The sequence below is a fragment of the Camelus ferus genome, chromosome 29, assembly GCF_009834535.1.
Source record: "Camelus ferus isolate YT-003-E chromosome 29, BCGSAC_Cfer_1.0, whole genome shotgun sequence".
Classification (NCBI taxonomy): domain Eukaryota; kingdom Metazoa; phylum Chordata; class Mammalia; order Artiodactyla; family Camelidae; genus Camelus; species Camelus ferus.
The window spans coordinates 2,558,602-2,579,802 of NC_045724.1; the positions used below are offsets into that span (position 1 = coordinate 2,558,602).

Below are 21,201 nucleotides of genomic sequence, written 5' to 3' on the forward strand. Positions count from 1 at the left end.
CAACATAAAGCTGGACAATGTTTTCCCTGCACTGGGAGCCGGATGAGCAGTGATGAAAGATTCAGTTTTAGACACAGTGACTGATGTGCTATGGAAACATCTAAATGCAGATGTTTGGGAGGAAATGTGATACACGTTTCTGGAGCTCTGGAGGGAGACCTCATCTGAAGTTAGACAGAGGAGGCAGCAGCATCTAGGTGTTGGCTTAAGACATCAGGATTGTTCATGTCGTTGTTGTTATTGGTGAGCATCCTTCATATATGGGAAAGCCACAATGTGCCAGGCACCTGTAGAATCAGAGAGCTTCAGCAACTTGTTTCCCCTGGAGAAGATGAATTCTCTAAGTGCAGTGAAATTGAAATGGGCAGGTTTTCAAGGGTAGGGGTGGTTAGTGGCAAGGAAGCATCAGCAAATAGAAAGAGAAAGAACAATCTGATTTATTTTCCAATTTGATAAATATTGTTGATATTAACTTTTTGAAGCGATGACTTCTTTTTTTCTGAACTGCGTGTCTTTGGTCCAGAATTGCGAGGCTAAGTACAAATCCTCTGGGTCATCGGGTCACAAAGCTCAGAAGAGAAACTGCACTTGGGATTAGGACTAGGAAAAAAAAAAGGATGTTCCTTCTAAAGCAATCCTACAACTGTCAAAATTGATCTTATAATTGAACATTTTTCTGTCTTTGCTCTGAATTTTAGGAAATTCAGATGAGCCGGGTATATGGCACCTATGCAAGATATTAGAGTATATATAATCTGTGTGAATTCTGCCACCAGCATTATCTTATTATCCACACTTTTACTGCTAAATGTCAATGTTTTCTATTTTATTCCTATTCAATATATTTCTGTGAGCGACATTAAATATTGAATGCCGTGGAAGATTTTTTAAATGAATACAAATGTAAAAATGTAATTCTGTTTCACAGTGCAGTTTTCTTCATTCTCAAACAATTTTGGATTGCTGAGTTGACCCACTTCAGATTTTAATTTGCAGTATTTATCAAGTCAAAGTAAGGTTTTAAATTTAACACAAATGAGTGATGAGTCGGTGCTGAAGATCTTAACATAATGTTAACTGGATTAGTGCTCTAATGATATTGCCACAGAAATACAGAACTCATTATGTTTAATCAGCACAAGTACCACCCCTAAAACTCATTTGAAGTATATTGTTTTAAGCAATCTTTGAAAATTATGTGGGATATCATGTGCTATACACAAAAGAACTGCTTTTAACCAGGGCTTACCTCTGAATTTTCACATATTTACTAGGTATTTTAAAATCATAGTCATAGAAAAATTAAACAGTACAGAAGTGGTGTTTTCTGCTTCTACTCTTTACACACCAATTCCATTCATAAGAGGTAAAAATGTTTGATGAATTTTTTGTGCAAATGTGGAAATTTTATATGGACTTGCAAGCATAACATACAGGTATATGTATGTGTTTATTTTCACTTACTAATAGTTTGCATTCACCTCTTTCTATCTGTTCATATAGGTCCATTTGATCCTTCTATATGAGTATATAATATTCCATTATAGTCACTCATTCAATATATATTGAGTACCTACTCCATGCCAGGAACTGTTCTATTAGCAGTTTAATAGGACTCTCATAGTCCCTGCCCTCATGAAGCCTACAGTCTAGAAGGTGAAAGACAAGCACCTTAAGTCAATTAAATACCTATTTTGGAAGTCACTTTAGAGGAATCAAATAGGCTATGCAAATATAAAATAATAGGAAAGATATATTTATTTAGGATGGTTTGGAAAGGCTTCTCTGTGAGGAGGTGCCATTTGAGTGGAGACCTGGAATATTGACCAGAAGCAACCAGACACCAAGAAAAGGTCAGTCTCTTTTCCACACTGTTACACAGTATTCCACTGATGTATTATACCACAATTTACTTGCCAATTCCATTCTCTAGGTAGAATTTTTTTATTTTTTTTCCTACTAGAAAAATAGTGTTATAAACACGTGTGCAAAATTTTCCTGGAACACCTGCACAATAATTTCTTGAAGGGCTATACCCACAAATAAATCTACAGAGTCATAGGATATCTATGTCTACTTTAATATATTCCAAATTGTTTCCCAACATATTGTGTATATTTGCATTCCCATGAGCGGGGTGGAAGAAAGCCTGTTGTTCTACTGTGGCTCTGCCAATAATTTATAATGCTATTTCCCCCCTAAGTTTTATCAATCTCGAAGGATATGACCTGGAATAATTCTCCCTCAACTTCCAGGACACCTCTGATTTTTCTGCTGCTTTCTAGGATCTCCATTGCCTCTTTTGTTGGCATCTTTCCTTTGATGTCCCTTAAGTGTTGGTTTTTCATCCTTCTCTTCTGTGTTTGTGCTCTCTCTCACTCTGTCTGTCCTACTTCTCATTTCCCTCTCTCTGTCTCATTATTGCCCTCAAAAAGCACAGCCCTTTAATTTTGTTAATCTTGTTATGTCTATGTTCATATTGCCAGGAAGTATAAGATGACAAAGATGTAGCTTACCTGCCATGTTACCATAGAGAAGTCATTGAAGGGTGAAGGAATGTGGACTCAGTTGATGTGTATAAGTAACACTTGATCCATTAGGAGAACTAATGCATGGATCTGTAAAATGAAGGAAAGTTAGCAATTTGTATAGAAAAAACAAATGCAATTAGGGACATGTTCTTAGAAGTAAAAATGAAAAACTAACACTGATGCCTGTGTCAGATTTTGAGCCAGTGTTTTAAAAGTATTATCTTGTTGATTGGGTAAAGAAGTTGTGGTATATTTATACAATGGAATACTACTCAGCCATAAAAAATGATACAATAATGCCATTTGCAGCAACATGGATGGCCCTGGAGAATGACATTCTAAGAGAAGTAAGCCAGAAAAAGAAAGAAAAATACCAGATGATATCACTCATATGTGGAATCTAAAAAAAAAAAAGACAAATGAATTATATATAAAACAGAAATAGACTCACAGACATAGAATAGAGACTTGTGGTTGCCAGTGAGGAGGAGGGGTGGGAAGGCATAAACTGGGAGCTTGAAATTTGCAGATACTGACTGGTGTATACAAAATAGATAAACAAGTTTATACTGCATAGCACAGGGAGATATATTCAATATCTTGTAGTAGCTTACAGTGAAAAAGAATATGAAAATGAATATATGTGTATCCATGTATGACTGAAGAATTGTGCTCTACACTAGAAATTGACACATCAATGTAAACTGAATATACCTCAATAAAAAATAAATAAAAGTATTATCTTGTTAACATAAATGACAAGACGTGACAGGAGGCTGAGAGGAATCCAGCAAGTAGAAAACAGAATTTACAGAAATTCTAGAATTTTCTTGATAGAAAATGGATACAACGCAAAGGACATATGCTTAAGAGGAGGAGATCCCAGAGAGGCTCATGAGATGTCCATCAGTAATGGCATGTAGTAGCAGAGAAATAGTTTTTATTTATTTTGAAGTGTCTTCTTAGTGTAGAGACCACAGATATATTTGTCAGGAAAGATAACACATCTGTTACCTAAAATTGTCACATATTCTTCAGATATTTTGGAAATATAATTGTAGTATAAATAATTGTAACATATACAAATGCATTTCTTTTATCTGCTGTTGAATTATTTTGTGCTATATCCTGTGATAAACACTCTAGCAGGGATTTTTTTAATGGAACTCTCACCACAATCCTATGATTTATTGATAGTGTTATATTCATTTCACAGATGTACAAACTAAGGCTTACAAAGGCCATTTACTGTCCTCTAGATCATAACTTGTAGGTTTCTGATCCCACCTTGAACCTGTGTCCTCAAGACTCAAAGGCGATACCCATGCTTACTATGTAGCATCAGCTGTCAGTGATGGCTTCAGTGCTCAGTGACTACCTGCCTACACACTGAATGCTATGAGAGGCCACAGAGGGAGCTATGAAATGATAAGGACTTCAAGGAAGACTGGGACTTGATGAGCCAAGACACTGGTATATTCAGGACAGTAGTGGTAGAGGGTAGTTGAACTTAGGCGATGCCTGGGAAACATGTTCTATGGCCCACAAATAGACCAGTTTGGATAATATCCAGGGAGTATATAAGTTTTTAGGCAGAGTTGAGTTTGCAGAAGTAGATATGTATGAACTTTCAGAGTTAATAAATGCAAGGATAACGGATTTTACACCAGTCCAGGAAGTCAATGATAGCAATCATAGTGTCTTGAGCAGGAAAGTTTAAAAAAGGAAATGATATTTTAAGATGATTAATCTTTCAGAACTAAGTAGGATAGATCAAAATGGAGAGAATACGGAGCTGGGAAATGAAATAGGCAATTAGGAAAGTGTTGCAATATTCAAGTACAAGTAAAGAGAGCCTGGCCTAGGGAGGTGACCTTGAAGATGGAAGGGGAACAGAGGAGCCTTTTTATAAACTCAGAGGATTTAAAAGTTTGAAATGTTTTTAAAGGTGTATTTAAATTCTATTGCCATTACACTGTGAGGTTTGGGCGCCCTATCCAGGTGCACCTATAATGTCCATACAAGTTTTTATCAGAATATCTGTTGTTTCTCTGATGATTCAACTACGGACTCCTTGATGGCAAATATTTTGCTGTTTCTTTGTATGTGCCTAGCACCCTTTGTATCCTAGTGCCTAGCATGCTGTCCAAAAAAAAAAAAAAAAAAGCCCAGTATGTGCCAAGCTTAAATAGGATGATGATGATGATGAGAATAATACTAATAATACAATACCTGTAGGGTACTTTACAGCTTGCAGAGTTGTGTCTACTCCTCAAGTGTATCACGAATTCAATCTACTTATCCATCACCCTAGCTACGGCCAGAATTGCATTTACTTTCTAACTGCTCCACTTGCTCTCATATTTCCTTCAATTCATTGCCCATACAGCAGCCAGAATGATACTTTTCTAGGACACATTTGATTATATCACTTAAAGGCTTTAAATTACACTTGCACCTATAAAGCCCTACCAGTTGTTGCATAATCTGATCATGTCACTCTCTCTTCTAGATTTACTCCCTCTCAGCCAGAGTAGCTTTCTTTCCAAGAAAAGTCAGAGCTCTTTCATGCTGCGCCAGTTATGTATTGCAGTGAAACAGTCTGCCCCAAAACTTAGTGTGTTAAAACACCACCATTATTTTGCTCACAAAGCTGTTATTTGCATAAAGCTCAGCAAGGGGGGCTTGTCTCTGAATGTATTACCCATAGGCTAACAGCGAGCATCACCTGAAAGCATGTTACTCACCTGTCTGGCAACTGATGCTGGCTCATTGGCTGAGGCTATGGATGAGGCTGTCTGTAAGAACACCTGTATGTGGCTTCCACAGGTAGCCTGTGCTTCCTCACAATATGGTGGCTGGTTTCCCAGGGTGAGTCTCCCGGGAGAGACGGAACCAGGCAGAAGCTGTGTTACCTTTTATAACGTAGCCTCAAAACTCGGGCAGCATCACTTCCATCATATTCTGTTAATCAAAACCAAGTACCAAGACTAGCTCTTAGCCAAATGAAGGGGAAATCAGACTCCTCCTTTTGAGGAGACCAATTTCCAAAAATTTGATATGTTTTAAAATCAACACCCTTGCCTCTGGGCATTTGTACCTGGCTAGCTCTCTTTCCTGTAAGCTTCCCTTCCTTTTCTTTGCTAACTTTTACTCACACTTCAAGTTTCATTTGAGCTATCAGTTCATTACACATACCTTCTTATCCTCTGCATCTAAATTAGGTCCTTTGCTTAGATCTTCACAACACTCCATGTTCTTTTAAAGCACTTGTTAAAATTTGAAATGACATATTTGTTTAATGCTTGTCTTCCCAGCCATCAATCTGTCAGCTCCATAAGACCAAAGACTACTTCTGTATCACTCACTGTTAATAACCCCAAAACCTAGTCAAGAAGCTGTACATAATAGATTTTCAACAAATACTTGTTGAATTAATGCACCATGGAAGAGGTTTTATTTGTTTTTTAAGACCCTTCTTTAGAGGAACCTGGAATATTGCTTCTTACCCTTGAGAAACTTTAACGAATTCATACTCATTAGCCCTAAAGCACATATATTTTTAAAACACACATGACCTTATTTTGAAAAAGAAGCCTTTAATGTCACAAAGCAGTTAACCTCTTAATTGTCTTAATTATAATAAATAATAAACTCAGCCATCATTCTATGATTTTTTTCCCTTTAAAACAGACAAACAAACAAACAAAAACTAGTTTCACATTTCCAAAACTATAAACCCTCAGGGGCAAAGGATGTTTTCAAGATTTTGAAGCACAAGATTTTCCCTGGAGAGAGAAAGCTATTTTGAGAGAGCACCCAGTACTGAAAGTGGAATGTGTGTGTTTTTGTTGTTTTTAAGTATTATTCCACTATTCACTCTATCTTCTGGAGTTATAGCAGGAGAATCTATCCCCAGTAACTCGCCTCTCCTACATCCAAATTAAAGCACTTTAAAGTTTAGCGCTTCCAAAAATCACATTATAGCAATGGGTTGGCAAAACAAACCTCTTTTCTTACCATTTGGCAGAGATCAGAAAGAGATGGGAGATACCTCTCCTTTGCCTTCAGAGGACTATGCTGTTTCGAAGGAAAACTTCAAACTGTTTCTTTTAGAGAATTTACTTTTACTTTCAAACTTTTAGTGAAGTATAATGATTTTTAGCCTTTTGAGAACAGCTCGCACTTTGCCTTTGGTAACTGGTAGCATATGGGTTCTGCTGGGCAGACAGGTAATCCTTATTATTATGTGTTTATCATTTTTTTTTTTTGTCTGCCTTGTTTTTTCCACAGTGAAATAGCCCGCCTTCCCACTGATGGGATTCAGTTGCGTGAAACAAGACCGCCCATTTCTGACCTCGAATAGCCTGTGTAGATCATCCTTAATCTTACACAATAAAGGCTGGGTTTGGTCAGGAGTCACTCCTCTTGTCTTTTTGGCCATTGTTAAGATCAAGATCCATTTTATTTATTTATTTTTTTTTAATTTATTTAGAGCCATTTTAGATTCACACTGAGACTTGTATCCCTGGAAATCACCTACTTGCTCTGTGGCCCCCTGAGCAAGTTGAAAAACCCTTCTCATTCTATTTGCTCACCTGTAAAATGAAGTTAATGATACCAGCCTCGCAGCTTGTGATCATTGCAGGATCTAATGTATTAAAGAGATTAGCTCAGTGCCTGGCTCAGTAAATGTTAGTGCGCTCAGTTTGTTGTTTGCCCTGAATATCAGTGTTTTCCTAAACGCAGTTTTGAAGTGGTAAAAACAAGTCTACATTGATGTTTATCTCTAGGTGTGGGGATGGAAGGTAGAATCTGACTAGGCAAAGACAAAAACCTAAAAACTGCTCAATTCTTCCCCAACAGTGACCCGAGTTGTCACTCAATTTTACCTTGTTCTATATTTCCTAGATCTCACCCAGAGGTGACTGGAAGTTACTAATTTTTGCTACATATGTGATAAACTAAGCTTTGTTATTCACATTTGAGGCACTGGACTCCTCATTTGGGAACCGGTTGTGTGTGTTGGGGGACAGGGAAGGGTGTGAATCATTGGGTAGTAAACCCAGTGGGCAGAAAACAGCAAAAGACCATTTGTATGGTTTCCATTGTGATATCAAATGGGCATTAATATAAGGGTTCCTCACTTTGCTATCTTTATAATTTTATTGCTCACACTCAGAAGATGTGCCAGAAACTGTTTCAGGTGTTGCACCTATCCTGTTAAATGGGAATATAAATATAAAAAATAAATGCATAAATCAACAAAGCTCCCATGTAGTGGTTACAATAAATGCAGCGAGGGACTTAGGACGCTACGTGGTGTTGGTGGCAGTGGCAAAGTGGAGTCAGGGAAGTGTTCTGTGAACAAGTCTAATTTGAACTAAATTTAAAAAGGTTCAAAGAAATGTCTTTTTGTAGTAAATACATAGGAAAAGTAAATGCAGTGCCTCAAGGCAGGAAAGAATTTAACTTGTCCCATGAACAGAAAAAAAACCCAAAAAGACCAAGTGCCCAGAATGTCAAGAGACGGTACTATGAAAAGAATTTAAGGGGTTAACCATGACTTTGCATGGACCTGTAGGCCACAGTAAGGAGTTTGGATTTTATATTAAGTCGGTGGGAAACTGCTAAAGGGTTATAACAGATGAATGATGCAGTTTGATTTACGTTTTAAAATGACAGCTCATGCCACCTCACACCCCTTAGGATCGCTATTTATAAAAACAAAAATAAACAGAAAATAACAAGTGTTGGAGAGGATGTGGAGGATATTAGACCCCTTGTGTGTTACCGGTGGGAATGTAAAATGGTGAGGCCTTAGGAAAGCAGTATGACAGTTCCTCAAAAAGTTAAACATAGAATTGCCATATAATCCAGCAATTTGACATCTAAATACAACCCCAAAGGACTGAAAGCTCAGATTCAAACAGATATTTGTACACCAATGTTTATAACAGTATTATTTACAATATCCAAAAAATGGACACAACCCGAGTGTTCATCAGTGTATCAATGGATAAACAAAATGTAGTGTATCCATACAAGGGGGTAGTATTCAGCTTTAAAAATATTACGTACTGCATGCTGTCACATGGATGAACCTGAAAACATCCTAAATGAAATAAGCCAGACACAGAAGGATAAATACTATATGATTCCATTTATACAAGGCACCTAGAGTGGTCAAATTCATAGACAGAAAGTAGAATACTGGTTACCAAGGGCTAGGAGAAGAAGGAAATGTGGAGTTACTATTTACTGGGTGTCGAATTACAATTTTTAATTATTACAAAGTTCTGGAGATGGATGGTGGTGATGGATGCATAACAATGTGAAAAAACGTAACGTCCCCAAATTTTACAGTTAAAATTGGTTAAAATGGTAACTTTTAAATTACATATTTTTTATAGTAAAAAAAAAAGACATTTCACATTAGTTGGGCAAGGAGAGGGAATGGGAGAAATATAAAAGCAGAGGGCCCAGTTGGAGAATCTTGTAATTTCTGGTGGGGGAAGATGGTGCCCTGGACAAAGAGGTGGCCACAGACACAAGAGTTTCCATTCAATATAAAATTGGAGCTCAGGCATGCTGATGGATTGAGGCTGAATGATGAGGAAAAAGGAAAATTAAGGATGATTCCTGTATTTTTGGTTTTAAACAGCACTTTGCTAGCAGAGTCTGGGCATTAGGGTGAGTTCAAGGTTAAAGGGTTAAATTGGTGTGCCATCAACACATAGATGGTAATCGAGGGGTTAATTTTAGAAAAGATAAAGGAAAGGAGTAGATACAGTGGACTGGCAGCACTGAGACGTATTTAGTCTTACTGTTGTAGACAGTGCTACAAAAGAATTCATGACATGAGAAGAAAGGATAATTCTCTGGCAAAGATGGTCACTGCATTTTTTAAAGCTACAAAACAGGAACGACCACAGTGAAATATTCTAGCATGGAAACAAGAATATTAATTGGGCAGGGCACATTGGGCCGAGCAGGGCTGCTTTGCATTGGCCATTAGAGAAGCCCTCAGAAGTAGTAGTGTTATACCCAGAACATAGACGATCACCACTCCTTTCATGATGTTAAATGGGACATTTTGCTTGCCTGAAAACTACAAAAACTCACAGTTATCATAGATATGTTTTCAAACGATCTGCCTTCTCGTTTTGAAATGCGCATTGGGTCTTCTAGGATTTCCCAGGTGATCGATGGGCAGCTGGGTCCCTTCCATGCGTGCAGAATTGTTACAAGGATTAAAGATGATGTACGTGAACTGCCTAGTACACACATAGTGGGCAGTTACGGATCGGTAGCAGTTGCTGTTATTCGCAATGTCTGTTCCGGGTGGGACTGAAATTTCATGCAACACAGTAACAAGGGCAAGGTTTGAGACCACATTACGAACGATGTCGTGGAAGTTATTCTAAGGACTTTATTAAGCAGGACTTCAGTAACTTCAGTGGTGCCTGACAGAAAGGAAAAGCTTGGGAATTATCACAGTCAGAATATAACACAGAGATACTGATAAACTCTGGTCTCACCCCTTCAGGAGAACAGGCGTGTCACATCTGAGAGCATTTAAGGAGTAGCTTCATTTTTAAAACCAGACTGATTTCTTTCTGATGATCAGTGTTCTTTGCGCTTTCTATTGCTTGCCTCCCTCAATCAATTTTTCTAACATTCATAACTATTTTATTTACAATTATGTTTTTGAACTGATGGACTAAGCATTCTGTATGTTACAAAACAGACTCAAAATAGAAATATTAAAATCAGTTCAGGATGACATAATGTTAAGCAATAATTTTTGTATTTTACTTATTTGCATTTATATTGTTGTGTTCTTATTAGAACTATCATTAATCATTATCTTTGAGAGTTCTGCTTCATTATTTTGAAAATATTGATTTTAACACTTTGAAATACAGCAACTTCAAGACCCATTTCTCTTTTTTATTGAAATGTAGTTGGCTTACAATACATTAGTTTCAGCTGTACATGATTCAATGTTTTTATAGGTTACAACTCTATAGAAGGTTAGTATAAAACATTGACTATATTCCCTGCACTACACATTACATCCCTGCAACTCATTTATTTTACACGTGTACTCGGTACCTCTTCATCCCCTTCACCTATCTTGCTCCTCCTCATAATCCTCTCCCCTCTGGTAACCACTAGTCTGTTCTCAATATCTATGAGTCTGTTTCTGTTTTATTATATTCATTTGTTTTATTTTTTTAGATCCCGCCTATAAGTGAAAATGAACAGTATTTGTCTTTGACTTATTTCACCAAGCATAAGATCTCTTTATTTCTAATCTTCTTAAAAACTGTCATGGCCAAAAAAAAACAAAGATACCACATAAGGATATATATAAATACAACAGGAAAAGCTGTCATTAGCTGATTACAAATCATTAGCCATATTCTATCTTCTTATCCATCAATTAAAAAGGTTTTTTGGTAAAATTCAGATGTAAATTCTTATCTTCCCTGATGTCTTTCAGTTGTTCCTAAAAACAAATCAGAAGGCTTAGCATTTTCATATTTTAAACAAATGGACTTAAAACCTACTGAAATTATTCTTTTTGCAGATTATTTTACAGGTGGGAAATTCTATTCCTGGAATTTTAAAGAAGCAAATTCTGAGACAGTTTTAATAGTTGATGTATTTATATCTTTTGAGTACTAAGTCATGTGATAGTGGAAACACTTCCAAACATGCATCTTTAAGTTACTCTGTACATGGGACACTTTTCAAAAGCAGTTTTTCCCTCCTGCCTTGCCAAAACATCACTTTTATCTTGATGAAACAGATTAAATGTTCTTTTTTTCACACTCCAAAAATAGGTTTTGAGTAACATGCTGCAGTTGATTCTTGAGTGACACAGGTTTGAACTGTACAGGTCTGCTTGCATGCAAATTTTTTCAATAAATATGTTGGAAAATTTTTTGAGATTTGCAGCAATTTGAAAACACTTTTGCAGACAAACAGAACCACTCCCCAAATTAAGAAAATGGTATGTCATGAAAGTATAAAATATATGTAAAATAGCATATAACATACAAAATATGTGTTAATCGAATGTTTATGTTGTCGATAAGGCTTCTGGTCAACATCAGGCTATTAAGAGTTAAGTTTGGGGGGAGTTAAAAGTTGTACTCAGATTTTTGGCTGTGTGAGGGGATCAGCACCCCTAATCCCATGTTGTTTAAGAGTCAGCTGTATGTGTAGCTACTTGTCTTTACAGAAAAGGAGAACACTTTGGTCTTTTTGTAGAAGAAATTCATAATTTATTTGTTTGACAACTGTTTAAGTACTTTATAACCAGGAAACATCGTTATGGTGCAAAATATTTTCTTTGTCATTCCCTATCACATTGCAAAGTGTTATAAAATTTCTGGTTTTTAAAATGACATCCATAAATCCATTTTATCTGTCACAGAAAAGTAGCTGTATGTTGCAGTGGGCTGGAATCAAGCTTGATGAATGGATGGAGTCTGTCCAAGTGAGGGCACCCAGATCAATCTGTGCATTAAGTAAAAGTGTAGTTTATTTTTTCTTATTTTATACATAGGAAAGTTCATGCATGAAAGTGTGGATATGTGCATGATACACAGTTCTCTGGTGTTTTGTGTCTATACCTCAAAGACATTTTGCACGTCTACCTTGAAGAGCCTAAATGAGATTAATTTCTTCATCATTTTTTGGTGCTGGTGAGACTGAATCTGCCCCCCAAAATGAAAGCTAGTTAAGTCCATCATCCACATGTCTTAGGCTGAAGTTCATCGTCTTTTAAAAAATTCACAGTAAAGACAGATAAAGAGACAGTATATCATAGCACCCCAACATTCCAGCACAATAACTGGCATATAATGGAATCCCATTAAGGGCTGCTGTCTTTCTGTTAGTTTGTTTTTATCACCAGAGCTCAGCCATTACTGTTTGAGGGGTTTTGCTCCCACAATTGTTAAATGCAAAATACAGTTCACTTTTATGCAGAATGGAAAAACTCTCCCTACCCTTTACCTCCTAAGTTTTTAGTTTCTGTCATAAATTGGAGAATTTCGTGTTAAGGTGAAAACTTTGATCATGGTGATCATTACGACTTTTACTAATGGCCCCAGATGTTTCGCATCTCTTTGTCCACATGCAGTGTCTCTTGATTGCTAAGATGTTCAGTGGAGTAACTTTTGATCCTTCTGCTACTTCATTTTCATTTAAGAAGCCATTTAAGTGACAGTAAAATTCTAAAGGAATTTCTTACTAAATATGGAATTTCATGATTCGTTCATGGTGGAGATGAGACGGTGATTTAGAGCTCCTTTGGATTTTTGAATGAACAGAAAGGCTAATCTCAGCCTTGATAACTTATCCTATGAATTTTTAGTTTGACCATTTCTGAATAACTACTCCCACGGTAGTTTAACTTTTTTGGTTAATAGGTAGTTATAATTCATACTTATAGCCGCTTTTCAAACTAGAAAATTTAGGTTCTAAATTCTGCCACTCTTTATAACCAGTGAATATATGATATATCAGAGAAAAATGCCCTTAGATCTTTGCTAACTTTGCTGATGATAGCACAAAATAAAGAGTGATCATTTTTCAGTTGTTTGTTAAATTTAATAACAGAATTTAACAAATACATTTGGAATTCTCCGACTGAAAATGGAAAATAACTTTATACCATCGAGAGCCATTAAAATGCATTCTTTCACTTGCATTTTATTAGGAAAGTCAGTTAATTATATCAGAGTATAATACTATTAGAGATTTATATATTTTGTTAGTAAATATGTTAAATTTAACATGAAGTCAATAATTTTTTTAAAAAATGACCCCAAATAATAAAAAAGCATTTATACTGTATGTAAATAGAAGTGATTTTTACCTTAAAAATATATTTATCACCTTTGTCTTCGTTCTTTCATACTGAGTACTATAATTTGGATCATAGGATCATGGGTATATGAGACTTGCATCTGTGAACTCTGCCTGAAATAACTGGCTGAGTCACAAATAGGAATACGGTCTGGCAAAGTGAATTTTCAGATTAAATAAAATACCATACCCTACCTCTCCCCTTTCTTGCTCTTCAATGATGTCTATAATTTCTAAATACATCTAATAAATTCATAAGCTTAATCATTTAATTTTTGAGGGGGAAAGATGTCTGAGCATCATTTCAATATGCTGTCTCTTTAATGTTGGGTCCTGTCTATGACGGAGCTTTAATATGATTCTGGGCTTTGCGATTCACTTGAGTAAACAAATAGTGGTATCTTGATTTTATATTAAGGCATTAATAAACTTTTTAGCTTCTACCAGCTGGAGGAGAATTCACTTCTCTAGATTTTGTACTGGCCAGAGGGATTAAATAAGAATATATATTCTAAAAGTTCTCTGCTTATGTTTGCCGTTAGTTATAAGAAGTACTGATGGCTTCTTTTTGTTGTTGTGTTTGTTGAAAGTCTTCTTTCAGGATATTGCCCTGATATACGGGTGTGGACAGCTGAGTCAATTAATATAGATTTTCACTGTACGGTTGCATGAAATATAGCTGACAGACATTCTTAATGAGTTTACTCAAACTTGTGTGCCTGCTACTCCCTATTTATACTAGAATCTAGTAAAGACAGAATCTATTGGCAGAGAATTTAATATTTAAGTGTTTGCCTTTTATTGCTTGATATATCTTCTTGTGCCACAGAGAACAGAACTCTTCTGGTTGTCCCTCCATTTGGATAATCGCTAAGTGCAGGAAATTGTTTTTGTCTCAAAAGATAGGAAGATTTTTGAATATATTAGTAATACGGAATGTAATTCAAGGTTAGATTTTGCTGCACCACTTGAGGTTCTGTAGTTGGTTGTTCTAGTGATAACGAGATGGGCTGAGTCCAGACAGTGAAAAGAATAAAGTTTTCTCTTGAAGAAATCTGTTTGTCTCGATATTTTTCCAGTACTCTCAAATATACATGCCAATCCAGTGAGCAAAATAAAACAAAGCAAAATAAAAACTAAAGTGTGAGACTTTTTATACTTCCCCTCTTTGTCTTGGGATTCGGGGACTTTTCAAGCAATGCGTGATTCTGTACCCTGTGTAGCTGGTCTCTGCTCACAAATCTGTCTGCTTAAGTCTCACCTACACTTTCAGTCTTGCCCATTCCAAGGACAAATCTTAACTTTGGTGGGAACAATGTCAAGAACTCAGAACAATTAATAAGCATAAAATAATAATGTGACTTATTGAGCAAGAATTATGCTGGCGGTTTTATATATTCTCAATCCTCACATTGACCCGACAAATTCAATATAATTTCCCCTAAATGCACACATGAGGAAATTATTCCTTAATTATCCATTACGTGCAATTGAGAGCATTGTAAAAATATAAAGGGACAAACAATCTCAGATCAAATTTATTTCCAATCATCAGGAGAAGCAATATTTTTAAACACTATTGAAAAGAAAAATATGTTTCAAATAACAATGTTTGAGGATGGATATCAATGGAATAGTCTTTAAGTAATACCTTCAAATATTATTTTGTAGATTTAATTTAATTTTTATCACAAAAAATATTATAATTTAGTAGAAAACCAAAAAAAAAAAAAAAGAGAGTTATAAATAGCAGTTGTCTGTATGTCACACCCAATTTCCCAAACTTCTTATTGTCCATTTCTGTAGAATAAGCCACCTGTCTTGGTCTATTTGTACAACAAATCTGTTTTATTCTATAGGGATAGAACAAGGGTAATTATATCAGAGACTCCCATACGTTGATGATTATGGACCAGTGTTTATTCCTGATCTTCGCTGTTTGAACCTGATCTTCATTCATTGGTAATTCAAGAGTCAGTATTACACAGCACTGTACATTGTGGCCAGAGTTGTTTCCTGCCATTGATGCTGTGTGTTCAGTTTAGCGCATATTTAGCCTGTTTTCCATCACCATGTAGACCAATTTAGTCTCATCCGAGGAGCCTTAGCTTCTTACTATTGGTACATCTTTTCCCTATCATACTAAAAATGACTAGACTCTCAGAATTCTGTGGTCTCAAACAGCTTGAATGAAATAATGAAAACAAAAGCAAACTCGAGGGTACTCCCTTGGTGATGAAAAGTATTTGAGCATGTATTTGTTTTCTTCTGTAGCTTCCATATGGAATAGTTATGTGTGTAAAGAAGCACCAAGGATCAAATTAATACTTAGAGCCATTGTAGGTATACTCTCTGGCTTCTCACCCTGACCCAGAGTAAGGTCGTCCACAGCAATTTGTGCTTCAATAAGGAATGTTATTGAGAGCTTACTGGTTTTGTACTTTGACACCAGTATATTTATGCTTGATTTTCCACTGTTTTGTATAAAGATGTATTACAAGTTTCAACTGAAAATTATTCCTGGTCAATTATTGATGATGTCACAGAAGAGTTCTTGATTAACAAATAGTGATATTAAGAATGATCAGCTCAGGGTGACCCATAATCTTAATGACATTGATTTGGCAGCCAAGAAACAAACTTTGACCATAAAATGGCAGATCCCCTAGCCTTCCTGATTCTTTATGATTAAAAATAATTACTCACTTCTCATTCATTTGGAAAAACAGCCTTTCATGATGAATGACGTAATGTAAAAGAACTTAGAGAAAAATCACAATTCATTTTTCATATAATTCTAAACTCATTTGTTCGAAAGACTATGGCATAAATCAAATCTGTATTTTTTAGAACTTGCTGTTTTTTCATTGTGCACTCAAAGTTTAAAATTTTATAGTTTTCCCATTTATATATAAATCAGAGGGTTTATTATTAACAGTTTTCTCTTTGCTGTCCTCATAAACATGATTGCCAGTAGCTTAGCACTCATGACTAACGTAGCAACAAGTCAGCTCTATAGCAAGTAAGAAATGAATGCAAACAAAGTGTTATGGGAAAAAAGAGTTCAATTTCAGAATATTAGTGTATGTATGCTATTAAAAATCAAGATGAATTCTTCTAATTTGGGTGAAATTGCAGGACAGTAAGTATTGAGTTTCCTAGTAAATAATACATTGCCGGTGAAATATTGTCTCCTTCATTCAGAAAAAAAAAAGTAGAGTCTATTTCAGACTGCACCACTGTTGACTGTGTAACTGAATATATGTCTTCCCTGGCAGCCTATTCATTGCAGATTAGATGAGAAGATTATCTTGGCATGTTTTCACTAAGTGGTAGATGAGTTTACTAGATGGAGTTTCAACAAATAAACCTTCCTGACAACAATGCATTTGCTAACCTCTTACCTAGTTTTAGAATAAATGTTTTATTTTCAAAGGGTTGTACTCACTGCAGTTTTGGGGGATCCATTTGGTGGAAATACCACAAAGGATTCCATCTTTTGTTGCACATATTAAGGCTTTGATATATTTAATGTCTGCTTCTTTTGTGAAATATAACTTCTATAATTGCTGTTTATTTTCAAGGAGAAATAACTCTCCTGTGTTTCAGTTGTAAGGTCATAGTGGAAGTGTATCAGGTATTGGGGGAAAGCTGCGACTTCATGGGATCATTGGTTATATGATGAATAGACCCAGGTGGGAGGGGAAATGTATACTAGTGCGCACCTTGCATTAAGTACCACAGCTTTTATTTTTGTGCCAAAGGCAGAGTTAAGGGACAGCAGGATGGGACAGGAGCTGAACATATGATTGTGCATTTAAAATGAATGAATAGAATTGTAAAACTAAAAAGCACCTGCCTCTGGTGGAAGTACCCCCCCAACACCCCAAGTTTTGGGTTATTTTTAAAATGTAACCTTAAATGACTCTAAACTTCTGCTGTAATTGTGATTGGGATGTGAGCTCAGTGTCAACATCTTCCTCTGACTATCCTCCCAAATCTCTCTCCCCTCTCTGAGAAGAAAAGAATTAAAATCATCAAATCCCTAAGGAGAGGGCCAAATATTCTTAACAAAATAGTCTGATTTTATCTATACGTGAAAAGTTAACTTACTTACATGATGTGGTTTGAAGTGAATAACCTTAAGTAAATGAAAGAATATTTTTTATAGGAGAAACATTTCCTCACCCTTGACAATATCTAGCTACAATTGGATAAGACAAGTTGCATGAAGTTCAGACCCCAAATGTCATTACAGAATAATTGGTAGACATGTGACGATGCTACTAGTCACAGCTGTAGCTAGTGGTTAATTGTTCAGGAAAATGACACTTTAGACATGGCATATGCACATTAATTTTCCCTTCTAGCATAGATATCTCAATAGGGTCATATTGTTGAAAAAAATACCATTCTTCAGTTTGGGAAGTTGAGTTTTTAGAGGGCAACGATGATCTTATTTATAATTTTATCCAGGATTTACTATAGTGCCTTATGCACTGTCAGCTTGCAAAAAAATGATTAATCTTTTTCTTTACAATTAGAGTTCGTTAGTATGTAGGAAAGATCTATAACAACCACTGAAATTATGCTGAGATAACCCAAATTACATAATATATGTTAAAAAGAGATAAAACAGTTAAGAAATATTTCTCCTTGTAGAGGAAATAAAGTTTAAGAGTCAGTGATAGACATAAACTAATGACAATCAAGTTGTTCAATTGTGCAGTTGATCTAAAAGAAACTGTGCTTGTGATTGTAGGTCTGGTTGCAGAAGTACGGCTACCTTCCACCGACTGACCCCAGGATGTCCGTGCTGCGCTCTGCGGAAACCATGCAATCAGCCTTAGCTGCCATGCAGCAGTTTTATGGCATTAACATGACAGGGAAAGTGGACCGAAACACAATTGAGTAAGTAATGGTACCCACGCTCTCTTTCTTCCCTGGTCCTTGAGCCAAACCAAGTGGTCTGAAAACCTTTAAGTGAACTCCAACAACCATAAATGGCATAATTTGTCTCATGAACATTTCCTTGGAACTTAACCTGTTTTTAGCTTCACTCCCCTGAGTTTCATAAAAAAGTTAAAACACAAAATCAAGTTTACTCACCTGAACTTCAGCAACACATTTTAAAAATAGGAAAGACAATTTGAACAATGGGAGTCAAAGTAGAGGCAGAGTTGAGTGGTGATGAGTGAGTGGTGTGCTGGAGTCGGCTTGTGTGGCCAGGGAGGGCACGGTATGCACATTTGTTTCCCTACATGACGTCACATCATTAGCTTGAACTGACCAAAGTAGAAATATCGACACCACGGAAAATGGGAAACAATGCAAATCAAGACTCACTTTGGAGGGAAGAGGAGGAAGGGAATCAGAGAGCTAGTTAATAGTTGACTAGCTTCCCACTGGTAACAATTCTCACACTAGTTAAATCAAGGGAAGTTTTCACTGAAAAGTCTGTGCTTTTAGTTTTTAATAACAAAGGGTTTATTTCTACTCTTTATTGTTTTATCAATCATTTGTTCATTTACTTATTTCACCAGTATATTTTAACTGGGCATTTTATCTGTGGAAGAGGCACATGCAGATTCAAAAGACAGTCTCTTCTTCAAAGGAACCTCAAGTTAATGGTACAGCTAGATATAGTCAAGATTATTTTACCACAGGTAAGCTCTGTAACATTATGAAACAGAATAATTGTTTCTGGAGAGCAAAGGAGGTAATGTTTAATTCTTTCCATGCAGGGAGGAATCATTTGTGTCCACTGAGTTCTTAGAGGGCAGCGATAATCTTATTTGTAGTTTTATCCAGTATTTACTATAGTGCTTTATGCACTGTAAGCTTGAAAAAATGATTAATACTCGCATAGTAAACCTGCTTCTGCATTTAATATGATCATCATACATCAACCCTACATGATAGGGAAGACGGGAATACATTTTTCTCTCCACTCTTTCAAATAAAGAAACTGAAAGTCAAAGGCTAAGTGAAGCCCAGGTTAATTCCAGAATCTAGAATTTTGACATTTACTTGGGGAACCCTGCACTATACCATGCTGTAGACTTTGAGAAATGACCCATTTTTCTTAAATATCTGAAATATCTGGGCTCAGACATATATAATTAATTCTTACATATTAAACTAATTTAATATATAACTTTATAATTCTATTTTGCCCTCTAATAATTAAAACATGATGTTAGTCATACTATATTTCTGTTTCACCAAGACAGGAAAATGTATAATAAATGCTTGAAGATTAAACCATTCAAAAGCAGTTTGAAAAATTAAATATATTGCCTCTTCTGGCACTTTTAGGAGATTCATAAAAATTAACTTTGATTTTCATCTGTGAAAGTGGAAGCAAGTATATAATGAACACTGTGAGAATGAGAAACTTGTTATCAATATTTGAAGCAGAATTTTGATATTTTGGAACTGCTGCCCCATAATCATTGCAATTCTCTCTTAATAGTGTACTATCAAACTTTCATTTTAGGTCACAACATAGCTCTTGTCCAAAATAAATATAGTTTTAAATTAATAAGCAAAACCTTCAGCAAGTCCTGTGTCTTATTGCTGTGTATAATACAGAACTCCATTTAAATTACAGTCTTCATCCCAACAATTTAAAAAGTGCTCCGGACAGCTTTCTTGTTCCTAGTGCACAGCTGGTATCTTCTAATTCACTTTATTGGAAAATATGGCACAGCTTTTAAAAATAGAATACATTGTGACTGGGAAAACAAATTATTTTAAATCTGCTTATTACTAGGTATTAAGAGAGTGGAGTCCTATAAAAGATGTCTGTGTTTCCCTCTACTTTGAGAGCTCCTGCTGGTCACTGAAAGAACTCAAGATGGACAGGTTTGATTTCCTAGAATAGCTGGAAAAAGGTCTTTGTCAGGAGATAATGGAAGAGGAATGTGGGCAGGATTTATCTGCACCCTTCATGTGGAAAGGGGTCAGAGCAGTTTGTAGCTGTTCTCTGGCAGGGTGATGTGAAAAATGCAGAGGTGTGGGAAAGGACACGGGTCTTTTTCTGCTGGACAGTGGCTCAGATTTCAGACCAGCAGAAATTATGATGTCAGTGTATAGGAGTTACAGGAACATTTCTGTGAGTTATAGCTTTATAAAGAAAAAGATCAATGAAGTGGGCAGCTTTTAACTTAAAAACAAGCAATTTTTCTGCTTTTTAAAAAAATTTTGGTGTTTGTTTGTTGTTTTGTTTTGTTTTTCTTTAACTGTACTTTGTTCTAGCTCAGTTTTTTTTTTGTTTGTTTGTTTGTTTTTTGGAATTGAAAATACATCTTTCCCTTTACATAGAGTGTTATATCTGGTAGTTATTTCTAGGTGAACCCATTAAAGTCTCGTTAAACTCTCATCATCTTCCCTTCCAAGGCTGCGATGCCTCCTCTGTCCTCTATGTCATTTTCATTGTCACTCATACCAGAAACCCTGTGGCTTCATTGCCTTCTGTCTGTTTCCTCCGCTGACGTATCCCCAGTCTTGAGGTACTGTTACTCAGCGTACTTGGCACAAATTGTGTACCATTTTTGTAAGTATCATCCCTATAATCATGCTACTTAAGCAATTCTCTGTGCTTCTGTGATATCAAATGAATGCGTGGTAACAATCCATGCTAAAATTGCATGCTATTATTTTACGTACTCAAATTATAAGGTAGGATTTTTTTCATCTAGGTCTTATGACATAAAATATGTAGCATAATTGTAGACTGAAAATTATTCATCAGTATTAAAATAATGTCTTAGGATTCATT

The 21,201-nt window shown here is 35.9% G+C and overlaps 1 protein-coding gene across 1 annotated transcript in view; it reads left to right on the plus strand.

Moving 5' to 3' along the window:
• The window catches only part of MMP16 (matrix metallopeptidase 16), a 274,901-nt gene that overhangs the window by 115,913 nt on the left and 137,787 nt on the right, over positions 1 to 21,201 (plus strand). The window contains exon 2 of the mRNA XM_006193949.2: positions 18,181 to 18,329. Coding sequence (XP_006194011.1) covers positions 18,181 to 18,329 — 149 coding nt within the window. The remainder of the gene's footprint in view (positions 1 to 18,180; positions 18,330 to 21,201) is intronic.